Here is a 21,107-nt window from a genome sequence, read left to right on the forward strand (position 1 = left end):
TTTTCGGAGACATTTTTCGCGCTTGGTTCTTACTTTTGCCTTCTAATATCATAAACACGCACGCACAATGTTGTATCTGTGCTGTTCTTGCCCCGTACCAGAGTCCTCCATTACTTTGCCTCGCTACTGTCAGAGAGTGTTCGTGGGTCAGCAGTGGACAATTTCCACTGGGGACATGTAATAGTTTCAACATGTATCAATGTTAAATAGAATCCTTCCGGTCCGAGGAAACCCAAGTAGATGTGAGGGGTAGCAGGAATGATTCTGTCGTCTGAAGTGAACGTGCTCAAGTGCAGCAGTTGCGCGGCCAACACTCGCTAGTGACGACAGCCATCCAGCCAGGTAAGACGGGAGCAATGGTTCGACGCTAACACGCTGACCCCCAACCTACAAGGCGACTAATTATCCAATTTCCCTTTTCTTTCCTTTTTAAATGTTGCATCTAGGTCGACCTGTATCTTTTTGTGCAAACATTTTCCGGTCCCGAGCTGCGTGGCGTCTGAAGCATCGAGGCTGTCAAATATGCATGCTATGGTGGTTGCGTCACAGGTCCCGGTTCCTGCCGCTCGGCATCACGTCAGGACCCAGATTAGAGTGCGGCAAGCTTGTTTGTGCTCGAGTCTTTAGCCGAACTTTTACCCTGAGCGTTTTTGTCCTACTCGCAACTCCGGACCGTCACTCATTCCACCATCACAACCCGTGCCCTGCTGGCTTATATCCCACCTCATGTTGCGATCATCGCTTCGGTCAGCGAGGGCTCTTGGCAGCAAGCCCATTGTGGCTGCTGCCGGCCGCCAATGGCCCAGTGCGGCTTCGCGACGAGCCGGTTTGCTTGGAGCGGTACGAATTGAACCCCAAGACCGACCTCATTAACCTTGATGCAAACATGCGCAAGAATGCGAACGCTTGATCCAGACAATCAATGGCGGCTAATAACTACCAATTGGCCTTACAGAGATCTTACGCCGATGCTAAAAAGCCAGATGCCGACGTTCCCAAGCCCCCCGTGATGCCGACGTCTGAGACCCTGAGCTCCGAAAGAAGCCCACCTCCACCAGCTGCCGAAGTTGTTGATGCGAATACCCCGAAAACCAACAACGTTCCTTTGACGCCGCCTCCGCCTCCTCCTCCAGCTGAGGCTACCAAGCCTCCCGCGAAGAAGAAGAGCTTTTCCCAGAGACTTCGAAACTTCGTTTTCACACTAATGGTTCTCGGAGCTGTTGGCTTCGCAGGTGGTGTCTGGTATTCGCGAATAAATGACAACTTCCATGACTTCTTCACCGAGTACATTCCATATGGAGAGCAGGCTGTGCTCTACCTCGAGGAGCTTGAGTTCAAGAAGAAGTTCCCCGATGCCGTGAGCCACGACTCCCGATCCCGCGAAACCGGCAAGCAAGTCAAGATTCCCGCACAAAGCGGCGCTTCTTGGAGAGTGGCCGAAAGCTCCGACGCCTCTTCTCGCCATTCCAGTGCCTCTCCTGCTACTGTGAAAGCTGTGAACAAGCAGGCCGAGAAGAAGGATATTGCTGACAAGACGCCATCCGATCCCGTCACCGCGCAATCCAAGCCAGCCGAAACGGCAACTCCCAAGGCTGTTGGTGAGCACCTTACTGCCGACTCATCCAAGCCATCTTCGAAGAAGGAATTTAAGGCACCTGAGGTCAACGAGCCGTCTCGATTCCCACCCCTGGAGCCTATTGACTTGATGCAGCTTTCCGAAGCCAAGGACCCTATCGTCCGAGATCTTGTGCACATGCTCAACGACCTTATCTTGGTTGTAAATGCTGATGGGGCCCATGGTCGCTACTCCACCACCATTGCCAAGGCCAAAAATGAGATTCTCCGTATCGGCAGCCGTCTTCAGGATTTGAAGAAGGGCATCGAGAAGAAGGCGGCTAACGAGGTCAAGTCTTCAATCGAGGAGTTTGACGCTGCCGCCACTGAACTCATCAAGCGTGTTGAGAACACCATGCTGTCTCAAGAGATTGAGTGGCGTCGAGAATTTGAGGAAGAAATGAAATCGGTCCGCAACAGCTACGATGAACGTGTCCAGCTGTTGATGGAACGAGAGAAGAAGCTCAACGAGGAAAAACTCCAGAACCAGCTTTTGGAGCAGGCTTTGGCTCTGAAGAAGGAATTCGTGCAGGAGGTCAAGGACCGTGTCGAGAAGGAGAGAGAAGGTCGTCTCGGCAAGCTCGCAGACCTGAGCTCGGCAGTCTCTGAATTGGAGAAGCTCACAGTTGGTTGGAACGGCGTCGTGGACACTAATCTCAAGACTCAGCAGCTCCACGTTGCTGTCGAAGCTGTCCGTGCCAGCCTAGAAAACGCTACTCACCCCAAGCCATTTATCCGAGAGTTGGTAGCCCTGAAGGAGATTGCCAGGGACGACCCTGTTGTCGATGCTGCCATTGCTTCTCTCAACCCTCTTGCTTACCAGCGTGGTGTTTCCAGTCCATCCCTACTGATTGACAGATTCCGCCGCGTCGCAACTGAGGTCAGGAAAGCTTCTCTTCTGCCCGATGACGCAGGTGTTGCCAGTCACGCCTCCAGCTGGGTCCTCAGCCATGTCATGTTCAAGAAGGAAGGTCTTGCCGAGGGCAACGATGTCGAAAGTATTCTGACACGCACACAAACTTATCTAGAGGAGGGCGATTTGGACTCGGCCGCGCGAGAGATGAACAGTCTGCAAGGATGGGCTAAGACGCTCAGCAAAGATTGGTTGGGCGAGGTACGCAAGGTGTTGGAAGTCCAGCAAGCACTTGATGTGAGTACACGATATGCCACGCTGAATTCAAAATGACTGTCAACAATGCTAACACAATGTCAAGGTTATTGCTACGGAAGCGAGACTCCAGAGCTTGAGAGTAGATTAATTACAAGTCTTCTTTATCCTGTATATTGGTGGTGGGGGCAGGCCGTTAAAAAAAAGGGTCATAGACTCGTGTACTAGATATGAATAGACATCGAGGCGATTTCATAGGTCATTTGCAAATTCAATATTAGCTCCAGTCATGCACGACGAGGGATGTATGGAGGCGTCGGCATGTGTTGTGCCAGGACCCACAATGTGAATGAGTCCCTTTGCACCTGGAGGAGCTTGCTCAGAGTTCTCATCAACAACGGCTTTGCCATGTTGCCAAAACATGCAAACTTACGTGCCCGCATCATGTTCTTCTCTTCATAATTCCGTAGTGGCAACTCACCCCGCTTAGCTGTCTTCCCGCCATCATCACCATGGCCACGAGCCGCGCCTTCAATCAATGCCGCCTCCGATCTTCATATTTATACCCATCTCGTCCAACAACACAGTCCACGGCTCCTCACTTGGCCAATTCACCAATTCGAACCCACAGACTCATGAGCGTCATGTCCCGCAGCTACCAAGACGCCCTCCAAAAGCTCACCGAGCTCCAGTCCAACCGCACCACCACTCAACTCTTTGGCAACACCCCCGAACAAAGCAACGCCAAGGCCCAAGACTTGAATGCCATCGCTATCCCAGAGGTCATCCAATGGCTAGGCCGCGCGGGATACTCGACCGACGACCTCTCCCGCATGCGTCACATCCACGTCGCGGGCACAAAGGGCAAGGGCTCGGTCTGCGCCTACGCGACCTCTCTGCTGCGGCGGTACGGCACCGTGGGGACGTACACGAGCCCGCACCTCGTCAGTCCCAGGGAGAGAATCGCAATCAACGGCGAGCCCGTCTCCCAGGAACTATTTGCCGCGGCGTTTTTCGAGCTCTGGGACCGGTTTACAGGGGCGGCGAGGAAGGAGGGCAAGGGTGCTGCCGCTGCAGAAGGGCCGGGCTCGAAACCCTTCTTTTTCAGGTTTCTCACCATTATGGCGTGGCACGTCTTTCTGCGGGAGGGGGTGAGGAACGTCGTAATGGAGTGTGGCATCGGCGGGGAGTACGATGCCACGAATGTCCTGCCCGCGAGCGCCGTTTCCGCGGCGGTGATTTCGCAGTTGGGCGTGGATCATGTCGCCATGTTGGGGGATACAGTTGAGAAGATTGCGTGGCACAAGGCCGGGGTACTGAAGGACGGGGTGAAGGGGTTTACGGTGAGGGCCGAGCCGAGTGTGATGAGCGTGCTGAGGCAGAGGGCGGCTGAGAAGAATGCCACGCTTGTTGAGGTTGATCCTGGGGAGATTGCGGCGTGGGGTGGGGTCGAGGGGAATTTGAAAGGCGGGTTTCAGAAGATGAACCAGGCGTTGGCTGTGTTGGCTGTGAGGGAACATTTGAACATGGGCGGTGGAGGATTGGAAGACTTGTCCGGTGAGATGGTGAGCGGGCTGAGAGAGGCTACATTGAGGGGTCGCTGCGAGGTCGTTCACGACGGCGAACAAACGTGGCTGCTTGATGGGGCGCATACGAGGGAGAGCCTGGCCGAGGTGGCCAGGTGGTTGCGTGAGAATGTCCAAGAGGGCGAAGAGGTGGTACTGGTGTTTAACCAGCAGGAGAGGAACGCGGGCGAGTTGCTGGCGGGTTTTGTGCGCGAGGTAAACAAGGTGACTGGGTGGGAGGTGTTCAAGTCTGCCGTGTTTACCAGAAATGAGCTGAAGGGGGTCGGAGATGGAGATGTGACTGTCCAGGAAGGCGCTGCGAAGACGATGAGGGACGCTGTGCCCGCTTGCGATGCGGCGGTGTTTGATAACATTGAGGATACGGTTCTGCATGCCAGGAACCTCGTACGGAACAAGGAGAATGGCAAGGTTCTGGTCACGGGGAGCATGCACCTCGTGGGTGGTGTGTTACGGGTTCTAGAGCCCGATGGTCTATTATAGACGGCTCGTTCCATGATCCCAGCTGCAACACTTTCACAAACACAAGGTATATCACCAACTGAAGTAATGAACTCAAAAAGAACGGCAAATCACAAGGCATCCGCCTTCTCCAATATCCCCAGTGCACCGCCAACCAGATGCAAACTCCCCGTAACATATGCCACCGCCTGGGTGCCTTCCTCTTCGCCAACACGCCTCGCATAATCCAACGCCTCCTCAATGGTAGGTATCACAACAACCTTCGAACCCGGGTCAAGCTCGCTCCACTTGTCCGCGAAGCGTTTCTGCACGGACAGCGTCTCAATCTCCTTGGGGTCGATGCCGCGGTTAACAAAGTCCCGCTTGTATCCCGTCTTGGCGTATGTCACGTTTGTGCAGAAGACAGCGTGGTCAAAGGACGGGAGAGAGCCACGGGATGTTGCTTTTTGAAGGGGTGTGAGGAAGTCGACTGCTTCGGTGCGGCCCTGCTGGTTGAATATCATGATGCGTGGGCCAGAACTGGGAAGGTTTGTGTTAGCTTGGGTGATGCATATGTGCTCGGTATGGACACCATAGTTGCGGGAAATGAAACCTGCCTGTTTGAAGTTTCGTCGGCAAACCATTTGGCTGACATTTTTAAACTGTCAGCTGTATGGGCGCCGTCGACGAACCATTTTACGCCTCCTTCGACTTTTACTTCGCACCGGCCGCGGAACACCGTCTCTTCCAAGCCGTCGGTGAATTCCTTGGGTAATGACGTTTCATTGTCTCCGACTTGGACGCCCAGCCTCCGCAATGCTGATTCTGCGAGAGCAATTGCCAGTGTAGCGTTCTTCTTCTGAAACAAGGCATCTGGTCGAATCTTGACCCCGGCCAACCTCTTGTCAACACTCAGCACTTTCAAATCCACGCCCTTGTCCTTGGCTCGGGTTTGCAAGACCTCTGCCGCAGAGGGGACCTGCTCAACCGTGAAAGCCGGACTCCCCGTCTTCATGATGCCCGCCTTGTGCCAGGCAATCTTGTCCACGGTATCCCCGAGCACGAAAACATGGTCGATACCGAGCGTGCTTATTCCCGAAGCCACGGGCCGCTCGATAATGTTGGTAGCGTCAAACTCCCCTCCAATGCCCGTCTCGTACACCGCACAGTCAACACCTTCTTGCAAGAAGGCATGCCAGCTCATGAGCGTGAGGTACCGGGCGTACAGGGGCCGCGAGCCGGAAACTGCGTCCTCGGGGCATGCGTTGGACTCGCCAAGGCGATCCCATACCTGGAAAAAGTACCTGGTGAAGAGATCTTCTGAGATGGGTGCCGAGTTGATTCTGATGCGTTCCCGGACGGCAATGAGATGAGGCGAGATGAAGAGCCCGGTCTTGCCAGGCGTGGACTTGCTGCGTCGGTACTGGGAGAGGATGGAATCTACGAAGGCGCAGGTGCTTCCTTTGCCTTTTGTCCCTGCCACGTGGACTATGTTGAGACGGTCTAGGTCGGCAGGCTGGCAGGTCTTTTGTCAGTTATGTAGCGGCGATGTTGGGAGGTTACTTGGGGGGGAGTGCACATGCCGTGTATCCTATCCGGGCGAGATACGCCCTCATCTCACGAATAGATGACGCATCAGGCTTTATGCCTAATTTGCGACGCTCTTCAATCACCGCGTAAGGGGTCTGAAGTGAGTTGAGTGCATCAATCGCGTCCTAGGAAACCTGGAGGTTAGAGTCGACTCATTGAGATTGAGAGGCACTAGGTTCGCTCACATTGTAGGTCCTGTTCACTGTTGTCATGGCGCGCAGGGAGACGTTTCGCGCTATGAGGTGTAGTATATTGACGATGGGCCTTCTCGATACATTCTGCATCGATTTGGTTGACCCTGTTGATGCCTGTAAGCTTGGATGGGCTGTGGGTGAGACAAATTGTGCTAGATGCTGTGTGGTGCTGGCGTCGGGGTAACTATTATGTATGGAGAACCAGTGGGCTTGTTGCGCCAGCGCCAGCGCCAAGCAATGAGTATGTATGCTCATCTCGTCTGGGTCTTTTTTCCTTTCCTTCTTCCTTTGTCTCCCCTGTTATGCTTCATTCAATTATCGTCGTGAAGGGGTTTGATATGCGCGATATCTACCTATTAATTTCTTAAACCCTTCGAATGTTAGTCGAGATACTGGGCTAGTGGAATACGTAGCGGATACCCTCGGGGCTGGCAGAAGCCCTGCGGAGGGCCGAAGGCAAGGCGGCACTTGCCGACCTCGCAGCTCAAAGCTCACAGGATGGCTCATGGGCGAGCCACTAACACGACCCCAATTTCATCGTGCCACGTTGAAAAACGTCGCAAATACTCGGCTTCTTTTCACATCGCGTCATCGGTCCTGCTACCCAATGCACCCTCGCCATGCAACAAAATACACCATCTCACCTCATTACTCAATAGTCATCGTCAACGCCTCACCATACTTTTCTTCAGACCACGCCTTCATTCCATCTCTCAACGCTTGATGAAATCCCTTGTCATACCGAACACCTGCCTCCTCAAACGCTAGTCCCGCCCTCCACGTTAACCAGTCCTCGCCCATAACACCCTCGGGACACCTCAAAATGCCGGTTGCGATATCAACAACGGTCTGCTCCTCCGTAGGCATTCGTGCCGCGCAGGAGTACATGACAGTCGCACCACATGTTCCACAGAATGATCGCAAGACACCCGAAGAAGAGGCATACGTCCTGGCGGTTCCAATCTTCAAGTCAGTTTTGATGGGCGGGTCGCAAAGCATCAGGGGGACAAAAGTCCATCCTGCCACATGAGTGCCGTTGGCAAGACGGCAGTCATCGCAAACGTCATATACAGCCAGCCACTTGTTCTTGTCGCGGGGAGACACGTACTTAGACATGAATGTGTCGTTGCGAACCTCACCATTTGGACGGCCGAATGTGAATGAAACTCCGCCGCAGTAGCATTGGGCTCGGAGGCGGTCCTCGCCAGTTGGTCCGGCCTCTGCTGTTGGCTTGTTCACTTTTGCCCTTGGGTCATCGTCGGGCGGGTTCCAGTGCTTGATTTCTCGGCCATCAATATTGGATACTACAGCTGGTATGGCGCTACCAGGGCCAGATTTAGAAAACACGTGCGAGATGATTTTGAACTTCTCCGGTCCGTGGTCCTTGAACATAGAGGTCGCGATGGTCCATTCCCTGCGGTCGAAACTGACGCCGGCTACGTGGCAGCCGCATGTCGAACAAAAGTCATAAGTACAGTCTTCTGCGGGCTTAAAAGAAGTCAAGTTCCTTTCAGTTGAAGGGGGGATGAAATTGGGTGTTGTGTTCTTGGGAAGAACGGAGTGGAAAACGGCCGGCGCGCCGGTTGCGTGACGGCAGATGCTGCAGTGGCAGAGATATACTGACAGTGGAAGCGAAGCCACCGGGATATCAAATGTAAAGTGAATAGAGCCGCAGAGGCATTCAGCCTCAAGCGACTCGGTTTCTGGGGAAGCCATCTTGATGCGTCAACGTGACCACGGCATGTTGGGACGTGTTGGTCGAAGTGTAAGTTGTCGGCCGGACGTCGACCCTTGAAATACGCCGCACAATCAATGGAGACCAATACTGTGGCTTGATAGCCTGTTAATTACGCCTTCGGCTGTATGCGAATACCTGAGCATGGCTTGGGCGAAAAGCGTCACACCGAGTTTGGTCTGATGCCAATCTCGTAGCCAAACCTGTGAGAGACTGTGCCCACTGCCAAGTGCCAAGTTGACGACAGTCGAGGCCAACCCTGTTTTAGGCAGGCGTGAACCGCACCAAATTAACCGGCGTTCAACCGCCAGGCACTTACCCCCCCGTTATTCACCCACATTCACGCTGGTCCCCACCCCTGCAAGTTTTCCAAACAGCCCTGAGACGTCTGCAACTTTTTCCCCTAAGCTGCCTCTAGCTCCATACGGCCCGACTGAACCTTTCAAGACAGCCATGTCCGGCGTCAACGACAGCTTTCTCGGCGTTGAGAAGCGCCGTCTGCAACTCGAAGAAAATATATGCCAGCTGAAAAAGACCTTGCAGCATTGGCAAACTTGGGATGCAGAATACGAGGCTCTGAAGGAAGAGGTTGAAGCTGTCAGAGAACCGTACACTCCCGACGACTTACGCCACATCCATGCTGAGTTTGACGGTGAGCTATTGGTCGGCAGGGAGATTGACGAGGTTTTCGGTATTCAGGAGTTGAAGCCTAGAAGTCAGATTATCAACGTGTTGCAACGGCGCATCGACTACGTTGGTAAGAATGTTGCGAGTCTGGAGAAGCAGTTGGAAGCAGCCGAAGACAAGTACGCTGCTATTGCTGTGGTGAACCAACCGAACGCTGTAGATGAGGCTGGCCAATCCATCACAGAAATTATAGAGGAGTTGGACGATGAGGATAATGTTGTCTCATATCGTCTCAACCAACCTGGGGAGGCTCTACCCGGGGTCAAGGAGGTCCTGGAGAAGGCGGGGGTTGACAGCCTTGAAAAAAAAACGCCAGCAGCAGAAGCAAAATCAATAGTCTCATCGAAAGGAAAGAAGTCCAGCCCAACATCATTAGAACCGAAACCCGCAGCTTCACGTCACCCTGCCTCCTCAGAAACACTTCCTGCGGCGTCAGTCAAGAAGAACGTGTCATTCTCGGAAGACGTCGAGGTTTCAAATCCGCCAGCTGAAATGTCGATGAGAGCCAAGCGCGTAGACCGGATAATGAGGACTGCAAAGGAACAAGAGAACATCAGTCATGGAACACCCGTTATCCCAGAAGATGAGGATCCTGAAGATGCGGCCCTACGACAGCAAATGTTGCAATATAGCATGGGCGAAGTCGGGGCCGTGGTAGCTGAGCTGGAGCTTGAAGACGTCGACTCAGATGATGATAGTGGCTTCGACTACGGTGACGATGATGACGACGATGACGACGATGACGATGACGAGGACGAGGACAGATTTGGGAGGTTTACTGGACGTATTGTGACTGACGAATACCGTCAGCGTATGCTCGAATTGGAACAGAAACTGGGCATTAAATCCCGTTTTACCGAGCAGGCGGAACAGAAAGCGGACGATGGTGGGTCAAGAGACGACACGGAAGGGATCGGCCGCATCGTGGTCAAACGAGAGCCCGAAACAACACCATCAGCATCGAAATCCGCTCCTTCAAAATCCAATATCAAGGAGAGGAAGAATGGAGACGGCGAAGGGAAGAAGGGTGTGAGGTTTGCACAGAACCTTGATATTGCTCCAGAAGATGAAACACCACCAAGATTAAAGACAGCAGGGGAAACGCCGGTTGTTGAACCTCTCAGTGATGTTGTTGAGCGAACAATTTCTACCATGAGTACTGAGAGGAAGTCGACTCGAAAGCCGTCAAGGTTCAAGAAGGCCAGAGACAATAACGTACCGAGTAACGCAATTCCAAAGGGACCCTTTGACATTCCCTCTAAATTCGTACAGCAGCAACCTCGAGTCCCCCCTACTGGGCCAGAGGGCTCAACCATTGTCGACGAGTTGGTTGAGCGAGACACGTCGGCCAATGTCAATGCGCCAGACGAGTTTGACGACTCCATAGCACACCAAGAAGTCGCCGATGAGTATCAGCGAATGCGCAGGAAATTCATTCACCGTGATGGTGGCTTCTTGAAAGAGGACGAGTCGGTCATTCAGCCGCTTGATGAGGCTGACGGCGGAGAACCCATGAGCCGCTTCAAGGCTGCCCGTCTCTCAAAACAGTAGCCTTGACTTTTTGGGAGCGTAGCTGATATATACAATATATCTTTTACCTCGCCACGTATTGGAGCCTCTGTGATGATTATCTGTATGGCACCAGGATGAAGTCATCTGGCGCATTTCTTCGTTTTTCTCTGCATTTTAGCGTGAGAATATCAAACTTTTTGATCGTAGATCCTGAGCGTCCTGGAATGCGCATATCTGACAATTGGTGCGCTGCAGCATCCATCTGCTTCGCATTACAGCGCTGTTCCGATATAAAATCTGTTTAGAAGGGCTCTCTGACGCCATGTCTTGCATCGATGGTATTGGCGCTTCGTTTCACCCTTTACATTTTCGGCTTTCGCAGGAGATTCAGCTGTCTGCACAAGGAAATATGAACCCAAATGATACCTAGACCCATCGAGCCACGTGCGTGTGTGTGTCCTTGGATGCAGTATTTTCTTGCGCAAGACGTGGACGCTGCACAGAGCGATCTGGCTCTTGAGGTTGCTACAACGGTTCATTAGCGTCATTTTACTACTGAACAGCCGGATCGGTTGACGAGGAACGGGAACGCGGTCAGATAAGACGACAAGTAACTCAACACGGATAATACATATTAATGAACACGGAAATTTGAATATCCTGTCCATTGAGTCCCAGTTCCAATCCAACTCAAAGTGAATGCTCGAAGCCTGGCATGAGGTCTTAGCACCATAGGGTAGCCAGTCATATAAGAAACGAGATTAAAAGAAGCAAAGCCTAAAATAAAACTACGAGGGTACCTCATAGACACCAACGGAGTAAGGCGAGCACACAGCTCATGCTCGAAAATCAAGGACAAAAAATTACAAGAATTTTTTTTTTAAAAAAAAGGAAAAAAAAAAAAAAAAAAAAATAATCCTTTACAATCAATGCTAAATATCAAAAATAAGAATACATGGTTTCGCCCGGGCTCGAACCGGGGACCTTCTCGGACCCACACCTGGGCTCTCTAGAAGAGCGATTCAGTGTTAGCGAGAAATCATGACCAACTAGACCACGAAACCATACCAACCCATGGGCGGAACCATGGATCGTGCTTGTTGTTGGAAAAACTGGCACTATTATAATATAACATCCTTGGACAAAGTGGCGTTCAAAAGACGGCGATTAGGTCAGGTCAGTGTTGGAGTACGATGGCAGAGCAGTAGTTTGGCAACAGAAATAAGAAGCTTACCACGCACAATTTTTAACTGAGAATTCACAGGGGATACATTTTCTCGAAGTGCCTTCAGATTTGGTCTCCAAATTGTCAAAATCTCCCACCCCGGTCTTACGTCGTAGCCCCAGTAGCTTTTGAATTGTACATGTTATACATTCCACCCTAGTATACTTGATCTGCCATCGAGTTTCATTTATTTCTCCCCCCCACCTCTTCCGAAAATCGCAGAGAGGGTATCCCCAAACGTAGCCTGCCCGTCCGCCCTTCTCGCCTCCCTCTCTTCCTTTTGCGTTGCCCATATCTGCTTGACATTCTTGGCTACGTCAGACTTGGCCTGCAAATCTGCCCTCAGCGCAGCCTCCTCCACCACTCTCTCATCCTCTGGTAACTTGTCCAGCTTCTCCTTCCACGTTTTCTCCAGTTCTTGTGTCGGCACGACCTTTGTCGCGCTGGCCTTTGGCAGGGCAGGGTCGAATATGGGAATGGGTGTTCCGTCCTTCTTTGCTTGCTCGACGGCGGCTTCGTGTGTGATCATTCTGTCGTACAAGGTGTCGGCGTGCATTTGTATGTCTTCGTCGACCTGGGAAGGCCGGCCGGCTACTGACCCGTATCCTAGGGCTCTGAGGAATCGCTGAAAGTTTTTGGTTAGCTTTGCGAAGAAAAAAGTCATAAATGCGGAAGAGGCATTTTGGTTCTGGAACGTACTGATTGCAAAGTGTAGCATCTCTCGAACCTCCTTACTTGACTCCGACACATTTGTAGCTGGTCCTCCCAGCTGCCGTTCTTCATACAATTTACCCACTCCTCCTGTTGGATGGCGCAATTTTCCAATGCTGCGCGGCCAATAGCAGCTTTGCGCTCTTTGAAACCTTCTAGGACATCCATGAGCTTGTCGTGGTCGCTTGCTGCTTCGGCTTCGATTTGCGCCAACGGCCGGTAGTTCTTCCATAAGTGTGCGTATCGGCCATCTTGGTATAAACTCTCTGATGGTACGGCTGTTTTATCATGCGCAGGCTCTGTTTTATCTGTCTTCTGCGATTCGTCTGTTTGTCTTTCAGGTGTAGCTGAAGTCGACGTTGGTGACCGATTCAGGGTATATTTTACGGGAGATTCTTTCTCGAGGAATTCGCGAAGCTTGGGATCGAGTTTGCTTAAAGGATCAGACGGTTTGTCCGACCCGAATATGGAAGGAAACCAACCCATCGTGACTGCTTTGTGTGGGTTTGTTTTTAGCCCAAAAAGTTTCCGTCGTGATGCTTGGTTGATCTGCACATGGTACGGGAAAAACGCCACAGTGTAAATTTTGGATAACACTGTACAAAGTACTGCATGATAAACCGACCTTGAATCTGCTAGTTGGCATGCGGAGGGCATTTACGCAGCGATTGGTGAAAGTAAGACTAATAATTTAGTTTTAACAAGTGTAGTATTGATGTTGAGACAGATCCTGGATCTTTCAGCTCCATGCAACAACTACCTAGGTACCCTTGGACAGTCCGTCGAGGGATGGAGCCAAGCATCCTGCCCGCGCCATACAGCCACCAACAGTCGCGTCAAATACCGACAGAAGTCTGATATACCTCATTATTTCAAGACAGCACATCGAGAATCCAGGAACCGTAACCAATTTGCATGTAATATTGTTGCATTCATGAAAGCCTTTTTTTTATTCGTGACTGCAACTACAGGCACAACCAATTTGCCAAACAACTTCCAGAGCCCGACCCTCCAGTGGGAATGACCTATCCCCTCTGATGTATATCACGCCAAAAATGCCAGAAGAAGAGCCCAATTTAGAACTTGCTGAATTTCTTAACCGCCTTGCCAGTTCGGGGCAGAACACGCAGGACGTTGAAACGGACCTGGAGCAATTAGTATACTTCCGCCTCGCACAGAATCGGAATATCTAGCGGAATGACTCCCACGTACAGTCTTGGAAAGAGGTCGGCACTGGCCAACGGTAACCTGATCGCCCTCCTCAACACGGAAAGCGGGAGAAACGTGGGCGGCGAGGTTCTTGTGGCGCTTCTCGTAACGAGAGTACTTGGGGATGAAGTGAAGGTACTCTCTTCGGATAATCAGAGTTCGGTGCATCTTGGTGGAAACGACGGTACCGGTCAGGATACGGCCACGAATGGAGACGAGACCGGTGAACGGGCACTTCTTGTCTGTCGGGGAATAGTTAGTGGGCTGTCGTACTGCGTTACAACACGTCGCCGTCTCCAATCTCGATTCTTCCTTTCCCTGCGCTTCAAAACGCCCTTGCTAGATAGCAATTCACCAGGTTCCCCCACTTATCCTCAGATTTCGAGATCGCGGACGTTCAGTTCGCACGTACCAATGTAGCTGCCCTCAATGGCAGTCTTGGGGGTACGGAAACCCAGACCAACATCCTTATACCATCGTCGGCCGCCCTTGCCCGGTCTGGCGCTCTTGGCCTTGGTCTTGGAGTTGAGGAAGATGTGCGGCTGCTTCTGGAACGCACGCTCCGACTGGACAGTCAACTCGGTGGCCCTGAAAAATTAGTTAGCGACCGTGAGTAAGTGTATATATATCGAGTCGACAGGTCGGATCAGAATCGTGGACTGACATCTTGAATGATCGTTCTCCGGGGAGGTGTCGTAACAAGAGGGCTGTCGTTGAGGGTGGTGAGGCAAGTTGTTGTTTTGCGCGATGGAGGAGTAGGGCAATCGTTCACACACCAATTTTTTGCAGCCGCCTTTCAAACTTAGGGCTTGCAAAATTTGGATTGGCCAGGTAGGCGAGAGCCCCACATAACTCGCACAGGGTACGCATCATTTCACGTGATCTTTTGATAGACAGACGAGCACGTGATCAATTTTTTTTTCCAGTTTCTGGACTCCGGACTGATCCACCGTGGCGGGAGTACATGGGGACCCCACCTGTCGAAGCTAGTACGTACCGTTGTCTGCTCCGGAAGTAAACAAACACGACGAATCGCGATCCATCATTTGGCTGTTCATGATAGCTTCACTTACAACGGCGTCGTGACGAGCTCCAACGCGTCGTCATGATGGCACCCTCAAATGAGACTACAGTGCCTTCGACGCGGCGAGTTAGGAAATCTGCTGGGACTAGCACAGAAATGAAGCGCGCTGTGGACAAAGAGAATGCGACAGTCGATGTAGCTCGCACGCTGGCCGACAATCGCAAGAAGTCAAGGAGCAAGAGTATCGGCCCTGGAGGGCTCGACGCTTTGAAACGCGGAACAGGAAATCGCCGCGCAGTGAGTATGCTACTGGTATATGAGATTTATTTGAAAGTGCCGCTAAGATCTCTTAATTTAGTCTATTGCCGCACCTGCAAAGCCGAGATCGATTCTTAAGCCAACTATATACTCCGTGCAGGAAATTCCACCTCTGAAAAATGAAAGTCAGCGCATGAGAAAGTCGAGCGAATCTCGAGACTCAACGAAATCTCTGGTTTCTTCAAACGATGACAGCACAAATGGCTCTAAGGTGGCGCTCAAAACGGAAGAAGAGCAGCAAGCCGCTGCGCGAGAACGAGATGAGCGAGAGCGAAGAGACGCTCGTCGGAAGTCCTTGGCGAACAGAAGGGTGTCATTCGCTGCAGAAGCTACGTTGCATACTTTTCACGAGATAGAATATATGCAAGACTCGACTACTTCCACCGACTCATCGCGAAGAGCATCGTCGGTCAATGGAGCTGATTTGTCAGGAATAGCAAAATCGCCCGATGGCCAAAGGTCCAACAGAAGGAACTCGGGACTTCCGCCTATGAAATTTCACAATAACGACGACGATACCCTAACATCAACCATTTATAGTTCTGACTCAGAGCCGCCTGATGCTATAGAAGAGATTGAAGAAGACAGTGGTTCTAGCAGTGACTCAGATGACGGAACCATGATGACAATCGAGACAGAAGAAATTACTGGAACTACTGTCGCGTCTGAACGATATGGTTCTGATGAAGAATCTTCAACTCTTGATCGCGCTCTCAGGATGGCTGCACAGAGGGCCGGCACTCAACGACTTGATGACGATGACGATGACGATGACGATGGTAGACTGGACAATGGCGAAGAGATAATCCCATCCTTTGGCTGGGTAAAGAAGAGCAATCCCTCGACTTCTGCTCAAGGCGCGAGTGATTTGACTACTCAAAAAGACGAAGGCACAGATGTGGACATGGACATGGACATGGATATGACAGGAGCTGTAGGGCGAATTATCAAGTCGCAAAATACCAGAGAATTTGATAGCCATGAGGATCTGTCTATGGATATTACCCAAGCATTGGGAGGTATCTTGTCGGACGGAAAAGCCAAGCAAGTCGCTCAAGACGACGCCACAATGGAGGCAACAATGGAATTTACAACTGCCGTTGGTAGAATTCATCAGCCGCAGAATGTGTATCAGGATGAGTCTGATACGAACGAGGATTTCTCAATGGAATTCACCGCGGCCATGGGGGGCGTCCTCCCGCCAGCAAACGCATCTAGTGCCGATGCTGGTGGACGACATACTCTGAATCAACAGGAAGAAGCCGGAATGGAAGATGCTACTATGGACATGACTGTTGGATTTGGTAACATTATTTCCTATAATATGCACGATCATACCACCCAAGGAGAGGAGACTATGGGTATGGACATAACGACTGCTCTTGGGGGAATTATTGCCAATGGTGCTTCCACCTCCCGAAATCTTGGAAAGAGAATAATGGAGGAGGAAGTGAACAAGCCGAATAGCCCAAAGCGAGCGATCATGGCGGCTGTCTCGCAAAGGACACCAACTCGGCGAAGTTCTCGAATATCTGGAATGTCTCAAACTGCATCCCCTAGTGTCAAGCGTGAAAGCCCTGGTCTGTCCGCCTTCCGTGGGAAAGGACTGCGCCGAAGCACCGAGCCGCAGACTCCAGACACTATATCATCTCCGCTCAGGACACCAACGCCATCACCCCTAAAACTCTCAACACCTAAGGCCCAACCTGCGTCTGCGAGGACTCCGACACATGGAACTAAAAGCAAGAGCCCGCGATCTACAACGCCTCTACGTAAGGGAGTTGCCCAATCGGACAAGAGCCAGTCGCCACCCAAATCCTCGAAGCCAAGACACTCCTTGTTTCGAGACGATGTAACAACTGGAGGAAGAACGCCAACTATAGTTTTAACACCACAAACTCGTCGTTTGTCAGGAGTTGGGGCTGATAAAAGCGGACTAGGATCACCACAAGTAACCGCATTACTTGACAGACGCAGCTCTATCGGCGAAAGCGCTACGGACTTTGTTGCGGGCAGACGAGAGGTTGCTTTTGAAGATCCCAAGGCGATGGAGGAAGAGATTGATAAGGAGCGTAAAGTCGAAGAAGAAAAGGAGAGCCGACGAAAGATTCTTGAGCGTGAAGTCGACGGGCCACAGGAAAAGAGAGAGGCTACCTTCAACTTGAGGGAAATGATTAATAGCTTGAGCCCGAAACGAAATGCCTTGAAAGGAAGGAAGAGTCTTCACGTCGGTAGCGCCAAGGGTCTACTGGGAAAGCGACCCCTAGAATTAGATGACGAAAATTCTGAAGAAGACGACGGAGTGAAAAGGCTTAAGGGGCATAACGCCAGTCCTGTCAAAAATGTTAAGCTACAGCAACCCCCGTCTGTAGCTGAAACTACCGGAAGACTCACTAGAGCGACTCGGAAGAGCCTTGAACCTGCTGGGAGCAACATAATGCCTTCTTTTTCCTCGCCACTCAAGAAAGGTCCAGCTACAACACCGCGACATCGGGGACGTTTTCAAAATTTTCAAGACAATCAAACTGTTCATGAAGTCAACTTTCATCAATCCCATGCTAGAGATACAGAAGAACTGGAGCGGGTTGCTGATGATGAGAGGATACACCTTCAAGACTTCTTGAACATGACATCAATTCGCTTCATGGAACTGACAACAACCAAGCGACGCCTTACAGTTGCTCCCAAAAGTCTTCAGGATGGCTCATCTGGCGACGGAGAGGATGACATGTCGCTTGAGCGTTGTGTGATTGCGGGTGCTTGTACGGTCCCTATGCTGGAGCTGTACCAACACTCCTGCAGAGAACTCAAGAACTACATAGCTGAAGGCCGACGCATGGTGAAAGAGATTGAGGAGGAGACTTTTGAGATCAATCCTCCATTGTTCCGCGAGTACATATGTGCCACGCCGGATGTTAAAGCACTTATGGATAATCAGTTCAAGAACGTCAAGACGCATGCCAGGCTGCTCAGTAAAGCGATGTGGTACGAGTGGAGAATGAAACTGCAAGAGGGCCTCAAAGAAGGCCTTATAAGCATATCTGAAGGTATGGACGCCGATGAAAAAATGCTGAAGGAGAGAGAGGCCTTGTTAGCGGCAGTTTTGCCTGGAGCCCTGGAAAGATACGAACAATTAGAAGAAGAGAGTGAAAATCTGGATGAAGCAGCCAAGGAGCTTGCGGACTGCGATCCGGCTGAACTTCAGGCTGCAAGAGACGAGTTGACGGATTTGGAGGCTGACATTGAAGCCAAAAAGAGACTCATTGTGGAGCTTCGAGGTCAACTCGAGTCCTCCACATCAGAAGCTGAAGACCTTGCTGCAAAGAAGCAGAGTCTCATTATCGGCATTCAACAATCCGAGAAGATTCGAGAAGCATGCCGTGGCTGGACAGGGAGCGAGGTCGAATCTCTCAAATGTAAGTCCCGTTATCATGGATGACAACCAGACCTGATCTCCATTTACTGACTTGCAAGTAGCTCGTGTGGATGCCCTTGAGAAAGAACATGGCTGGGCCGTGACGGGCCTGTCGGGTACAAGTCTTTCCATGGCTTATAAGCGAGAAATTGAAGTTGTTTTCGACATTGCCTCCTTCCAGCCGCATCAAAAAAATTCTCGAATCGATCTGTGGTATATTGGTGATAATGAGGATGGCCACCTGCAATCGAAGACGGCAGAAAAGGAGTTCTTCTTACAGTGCATTCGAGATCACGTTCGCGCTCTGCCGCAGAGTCGGACAAAGATATTGGATCTGCTGAATATTGTTCGCAACGCTTGGGACAAGGCGCGCTTTGTGACCTTGCAGCTCCACGCGGTAAACATCACTTTCCCGACGAGCGTGACCAAGACGTCTGATTCGAGCGTTGCCGTAACCAGTTCACTGCTGTTGACGCCACTTCGAACCAGAGTTGAGACAACACTGCATCTTCATGGCCATAGCGCAACTAAGGGAGTTGATGTCGATATCTCCACGCAAGTCAAGGTTGTCTACGGTGAACACTTCAACGTTAATAAGGTGGGGGAGTTCTTGGCAAACAAGATTGGCGATAAGCTGGGAGACAAGGGGGAAGACTGGAGCGACGTGTTGATTGAACTTCAGCAAAGATTGATAGTGAGAGGCAAGAAGCAAATCTCTAGCATGACGTAGTAATAATTGATGATGGGTTGGTCAACGGCGAAATATATGTTGTTGGGATTCAGGAGTTTAGGGATACGCATACGCAACAGGGCATTGACATACAAGCGACATACCAATACTACTGTTACTATTGTTCTCATCATCACATTCATTGTATCCGTTCATTCGTATATGCGAGTGATGACCTAGACATGGAGGGTGAGTTTTTACGTAACACATGACTCCTCTGAAGCGTGATTTTGACCCCTTTTGAGGCCTTGTGGCTGGCCTTCGACTCTGACTACTCTTCTGGGGCCCATGTAGGTATAATAGCAAGTCTGGTGGACAACGTGGTCGTTCGCCAGCTACCAGTTGGTGACGGGTCAATTAGGATCAATTCTACTCCAAGTGAATGTCCAGTACTCTATATCACCCACCATACATGGTGGATTTTCGACAACAAGCTTTAGGTACTTCATTTTCGTATTCGTATTATCCATTTTGCGTGTCATGTTGTGAATTAAATGTGTACGGATATGGCAAGTATTTGCTCTTATTCGACAGTTCAGTCATAGCAGGGGCACTTCTATTCCCTCGCTGGCTCACTCCAACTATTCGGCTTTGCATCTGCTTAATGAAAGCATACGCCCCCCTGCGCTTACTGCCTTTGTCCTTATAGGAGCAGGTCGATACGCGTATTACACGAGCATAGCAGCCATAGCCAAAACGAGACAAGCTCCACCGGCGACGGTACTGCTTAAATATCTGTTGCCGGCGTCTGACGGGACAACCCCGCGGTTGGCGAGGTTGGCGGGTTCGACGCGGGTGTGTTGGAGAGCACAGTGATGGAGGCGGACTTTGACTCAGTAGCAGCCGTAGTTTCTTCGGCGGAACTAGCTTTTGACTCAGCAGAGCCGTCTCCGATCCAGTGGAAACAGTCACCACTTCGGTTGAAGTAGATTTCGACTCAGTGGAAACAGGCCTCGAGGCCGTCGAAGAAGGCGTCGATGAACTTTCCGCTGCGCTTGTAATGACGTTGGAGCCCATTGAGCCGCCAAACCGAGTGTGTAGAGAGACACTATTGTTCGTGTTTTCGGCAGTGCTTTTGTACGCATAGAGGATATCAGAATCCTGGTTACTGACGCAGTGACGCCGGTCATACCACCCTGGCAGTAGGAATCAACGGCGCAATAGAAAAACGCAGGGTTGGTGTTTTCGATGGTAATGGAAAGGATTCCGGATGGGGTACAGGCCAGTACTACATTAAGAAAAGTATATGCGTCTTGGTCTTCGCCGTCAATGGTTTGAGGGCTGGAATCGCCTTTGTCTCACAGCCGCTAACATCGTTTCCCGCAGGTGATGTGTCGGCGTAGAATCCTGCGCTCGCAACTCGCTCGCAACTGGGGTGCAAGGCTTCTTGAGGTCGCCGGCGGCAACACTGCGCGTGGGTACCGAAATGGAACTCGACGACGTCCCCTTTGTTGAGAGTGGTAATATCAGAAGAGTACCTGAGCCCAGTCTTGCCGGCCTCGACCCTGATAATATCGATAGATGCCAGTGAGGCGGCAAGCATGGCTACTATGACTAAATTAAAACTTGTGTGGTGCTTGGCAGACGATGCTGGATATTGTCAGCTTGAGAGCAGAGTTTTTGATGCTATCGATGGCTATGGTATCAGGGGTAGCTGCCTCGGTGTGATGCAAGGTTGGGACCAGTCGTGTTTGGGGTCGAGAGGCCGACCTGGCGACCCCTCAGGGCATCGTCTAATCTTATTTGAACATGACATTTCATAACCTGAACATATGGCGTTGATGCTTTGATAGAGGTTTTTGGCCATTGAGGTCTCGGACATGGTGACCATGGAACATAGAAGAAGTCAAAGCTCTGACCCAGCTCTGACTCTATGCAGGCTCTGCACATGACCCTACCCGGTACTGGTAGTGTCACTACCAAACACCAAGAACAACCACCATACATGATTCATTGTCCATGTTGTTTGCTGCCGCCCCTGCATTTGTGTATCCTTTGTCGGCCCGTTATC

The 21,107-nt window shown here is 51.2% G+C and overlaps 9 protein-coding genes and 1 non-coding gene across 12 annotated transcripts; 4 read left to right on the forward strand and 6 right to left on the reverse strand.

Moving 5' to 3' along the window:
• Positions 1-660: 660 nt before the first annotated feature.
• On the forward strand, positions 661-3,162 carry MIC60_3 (MICOS complex subunit mic60). 2 transcript variants are annotated; one of them, XM_007815422.2, is made up of 3 exons: positions 661-840; positions 956-2,764; positions 2,829-3,162. In XM_007815422.2, exons 1-3 carry the CDS (start codon positions 727-729, stop codon positions 2,871-2,873), a joined length of 1,968 nt encoding a protein of 655 aa, XP_007813613.2. In that variant the 5' UTR covers positions 661-726; the 3' UTR covers positions 2,874-3,162. The 2 variants fall into 2 exon arrangements, with proteins under 2 accessions (XP_007813613.2, XP_065973358.1); XM_066121741.1 differs by having other exon boundaries at positions 661-2,764.
• On the reverse strand, positions 3,132-7,024 carry MET7_2 (Folylpolyglutamate synthetase). Its single transcript, XM_066121742.1, has 4 exons — positions 6,522-7,024; positions 6,330-6,461; positions 5,364-6,262; positions 3,132-5,286 (listed from the first exon to the last, which is right to left on the reverse strand). The coding sequence occupies exons 1-4, from the start codon at positions 6,783-6,785 to the stop codon at positions 4,878-4,880; spliced, it is 1,704 nt and encodes a 567-aa protein (XP_065973359.1). The 5' UTR covers positions 6,786-7,024; the 3' UTR covers positions 3,132-4,877.
• On the forward strand, positions 3,186-5,464 carry J3458_019881 (uncharacterized protein). Its single transcript, XM_007815423.2, has one exon. It carries the CDS (start codon positions 3,235-3,237, stop codon positions 4,786-4,788), a length of 1,554 nt encoding a protein of 517 aa, XP_007813614.2. The 5' UTR covers positions 3,186-3,234; the 3' UTR covers positions 4,789-5,464.
• Positions 6,880-8,559, reverse strand: J3458_019883 (uncharacterized protein). The gene has a single exon (XM_007815425.2). The coding sequence runs from the start codon at positions 8,244-8,246 to the stop codon at positions 7,179-7,181; it is 1,068 nt and encodes a 355-aa protein (XP_007813616.2). The 5' UTR covers positions 8,247-8,559; the 3' UTR covers positions 6,880-7,178.
• Positions 7,059-10,517, forward strand: J3458_019884 (uncharacterized protein). The gene has a single exon (XM_007815426.2). The coding sequence runs from the start codon at positions 8,719-8,721 to the stop codon at positions 10,501-10,503; it is 1,785 nt and encodes a 594-aa protein (XP_007813617.2). The 5' UTR covers positions 7,059-8,718; the 3' UTR covers positions 10,504-10,517.
• A 903-nt stretch (positions 10,518-11,420) lies between these two features.
• On the reverse strand, positions 11,421-11,528 carry J3458_019885. Its single transcript has one exon. It is a non-coding gene; the product is annotated as a tRNA-Val (tRNA).
• A 218-nt stretch (positions 11,529-11,746) lies between these two features.
• On the reverse strand, positions 11,747-13,032 carry J3458_019886 (uncharacterized protein). Its single transcript, XM_066121743.1, has 2 exons — positions 12,389-13,032; positions 11,747-12,314 (listed from the first exon to the last, which is right to left on the reverse strand). Exons 1-2 carry the CDS (start codon positions 12,884-12,886, stop codon positions 11,877-11,879), a joined length of 936 nt encoding a protein of 311 aa, XP_065973360.1. The 5' UTR covers positions 12,887-13,032; the 3' UTR covers positions 11,747-11,876.
• Positions 13,033-13,090: 58 nt separating this feature from the next.
• RPS11B_2 (40S ribosomal protein S11-B) lies at positions 13,091-14,394 on the reverse strand. Its single transcript, XM_066121744.1, has 4 exons — positions 14,274-14,394; positions 14,022-14,197; positions 13,613-13,851; positions 13,091-13,545 (listed from the first exon to the last, which is right to left on the reverse strand). Coding segments are annotated over exons 1-4 (486 nt in total). The 5' UTR covers positions 14,276-14,394; the 3' UTR covers positions 13,091-13,476.
• A 247-nt stretch (positions 14,395-14,641) lies between these two features.
• Positions 14,642-19,204, forward strand: J3458_019888 (uncharacterized protein). Of its 2 annotated transcripts, none has more exons than XM_066121745.1 (3): positions 14,642-14,930; positions 14,992-18,367; positions 18,429-19,204. In XM_066121745.1, the coding sequence occupies exons 1-3, from the start codon at positions 14,715-14,717 to the stop codon at positions 19,094-19,096; spliced, it is 4,260 nt and encodes a 1,419-aa protein (XP_065973362.1). In that variant the 5' UTR covers positions 14,642-14,714; the 3' UTR covers positions 19,097-19,204. The 2 variants fall into 2 exon arrangements, with proteins under 2 accessions (XP_065973362.1, XP_065973363.1); XM_066121746.1 differs by having other exon boundaries at positions 14,642-14,934; positions 18,429-19,202.
• Positions 19,205-20,324: 1,120 nt separating this feature from the next.
• J3458_019889 (uncharacterized protein) lies at positions 20,325-20,639 on the reverse strand (the record flags this gene model as incomplete). The annotated part of the gene is made up of 1 exon (XM_007815430.2): positions 20,325-20,639. The coding sequence occupies one exon, from the start codon at positions 20,637-20,639 to the stop codon at positions 20,325-20,327; it is 315 nt and encodes a 104-aa protein (XP_007813621.2).
• Between the last annotated feature and the right edge of the window lie 468 nt (positions 20,640-21,107).

The sequence above is a fragment of the Metarhizium acridum genome (genome assembly GCF_019434415.1).
Source record: "Metarhizium acridum strain ARSEF 324 chromosome Unknown scaffold_568, whole genome shotgun sequence".
NCBI lineage: Eukaryota > Fungi > Ascomycota > Sordariomycetes > Hypocreales > Clavicipitaceae > Metarhizium > Metarhizium acridum.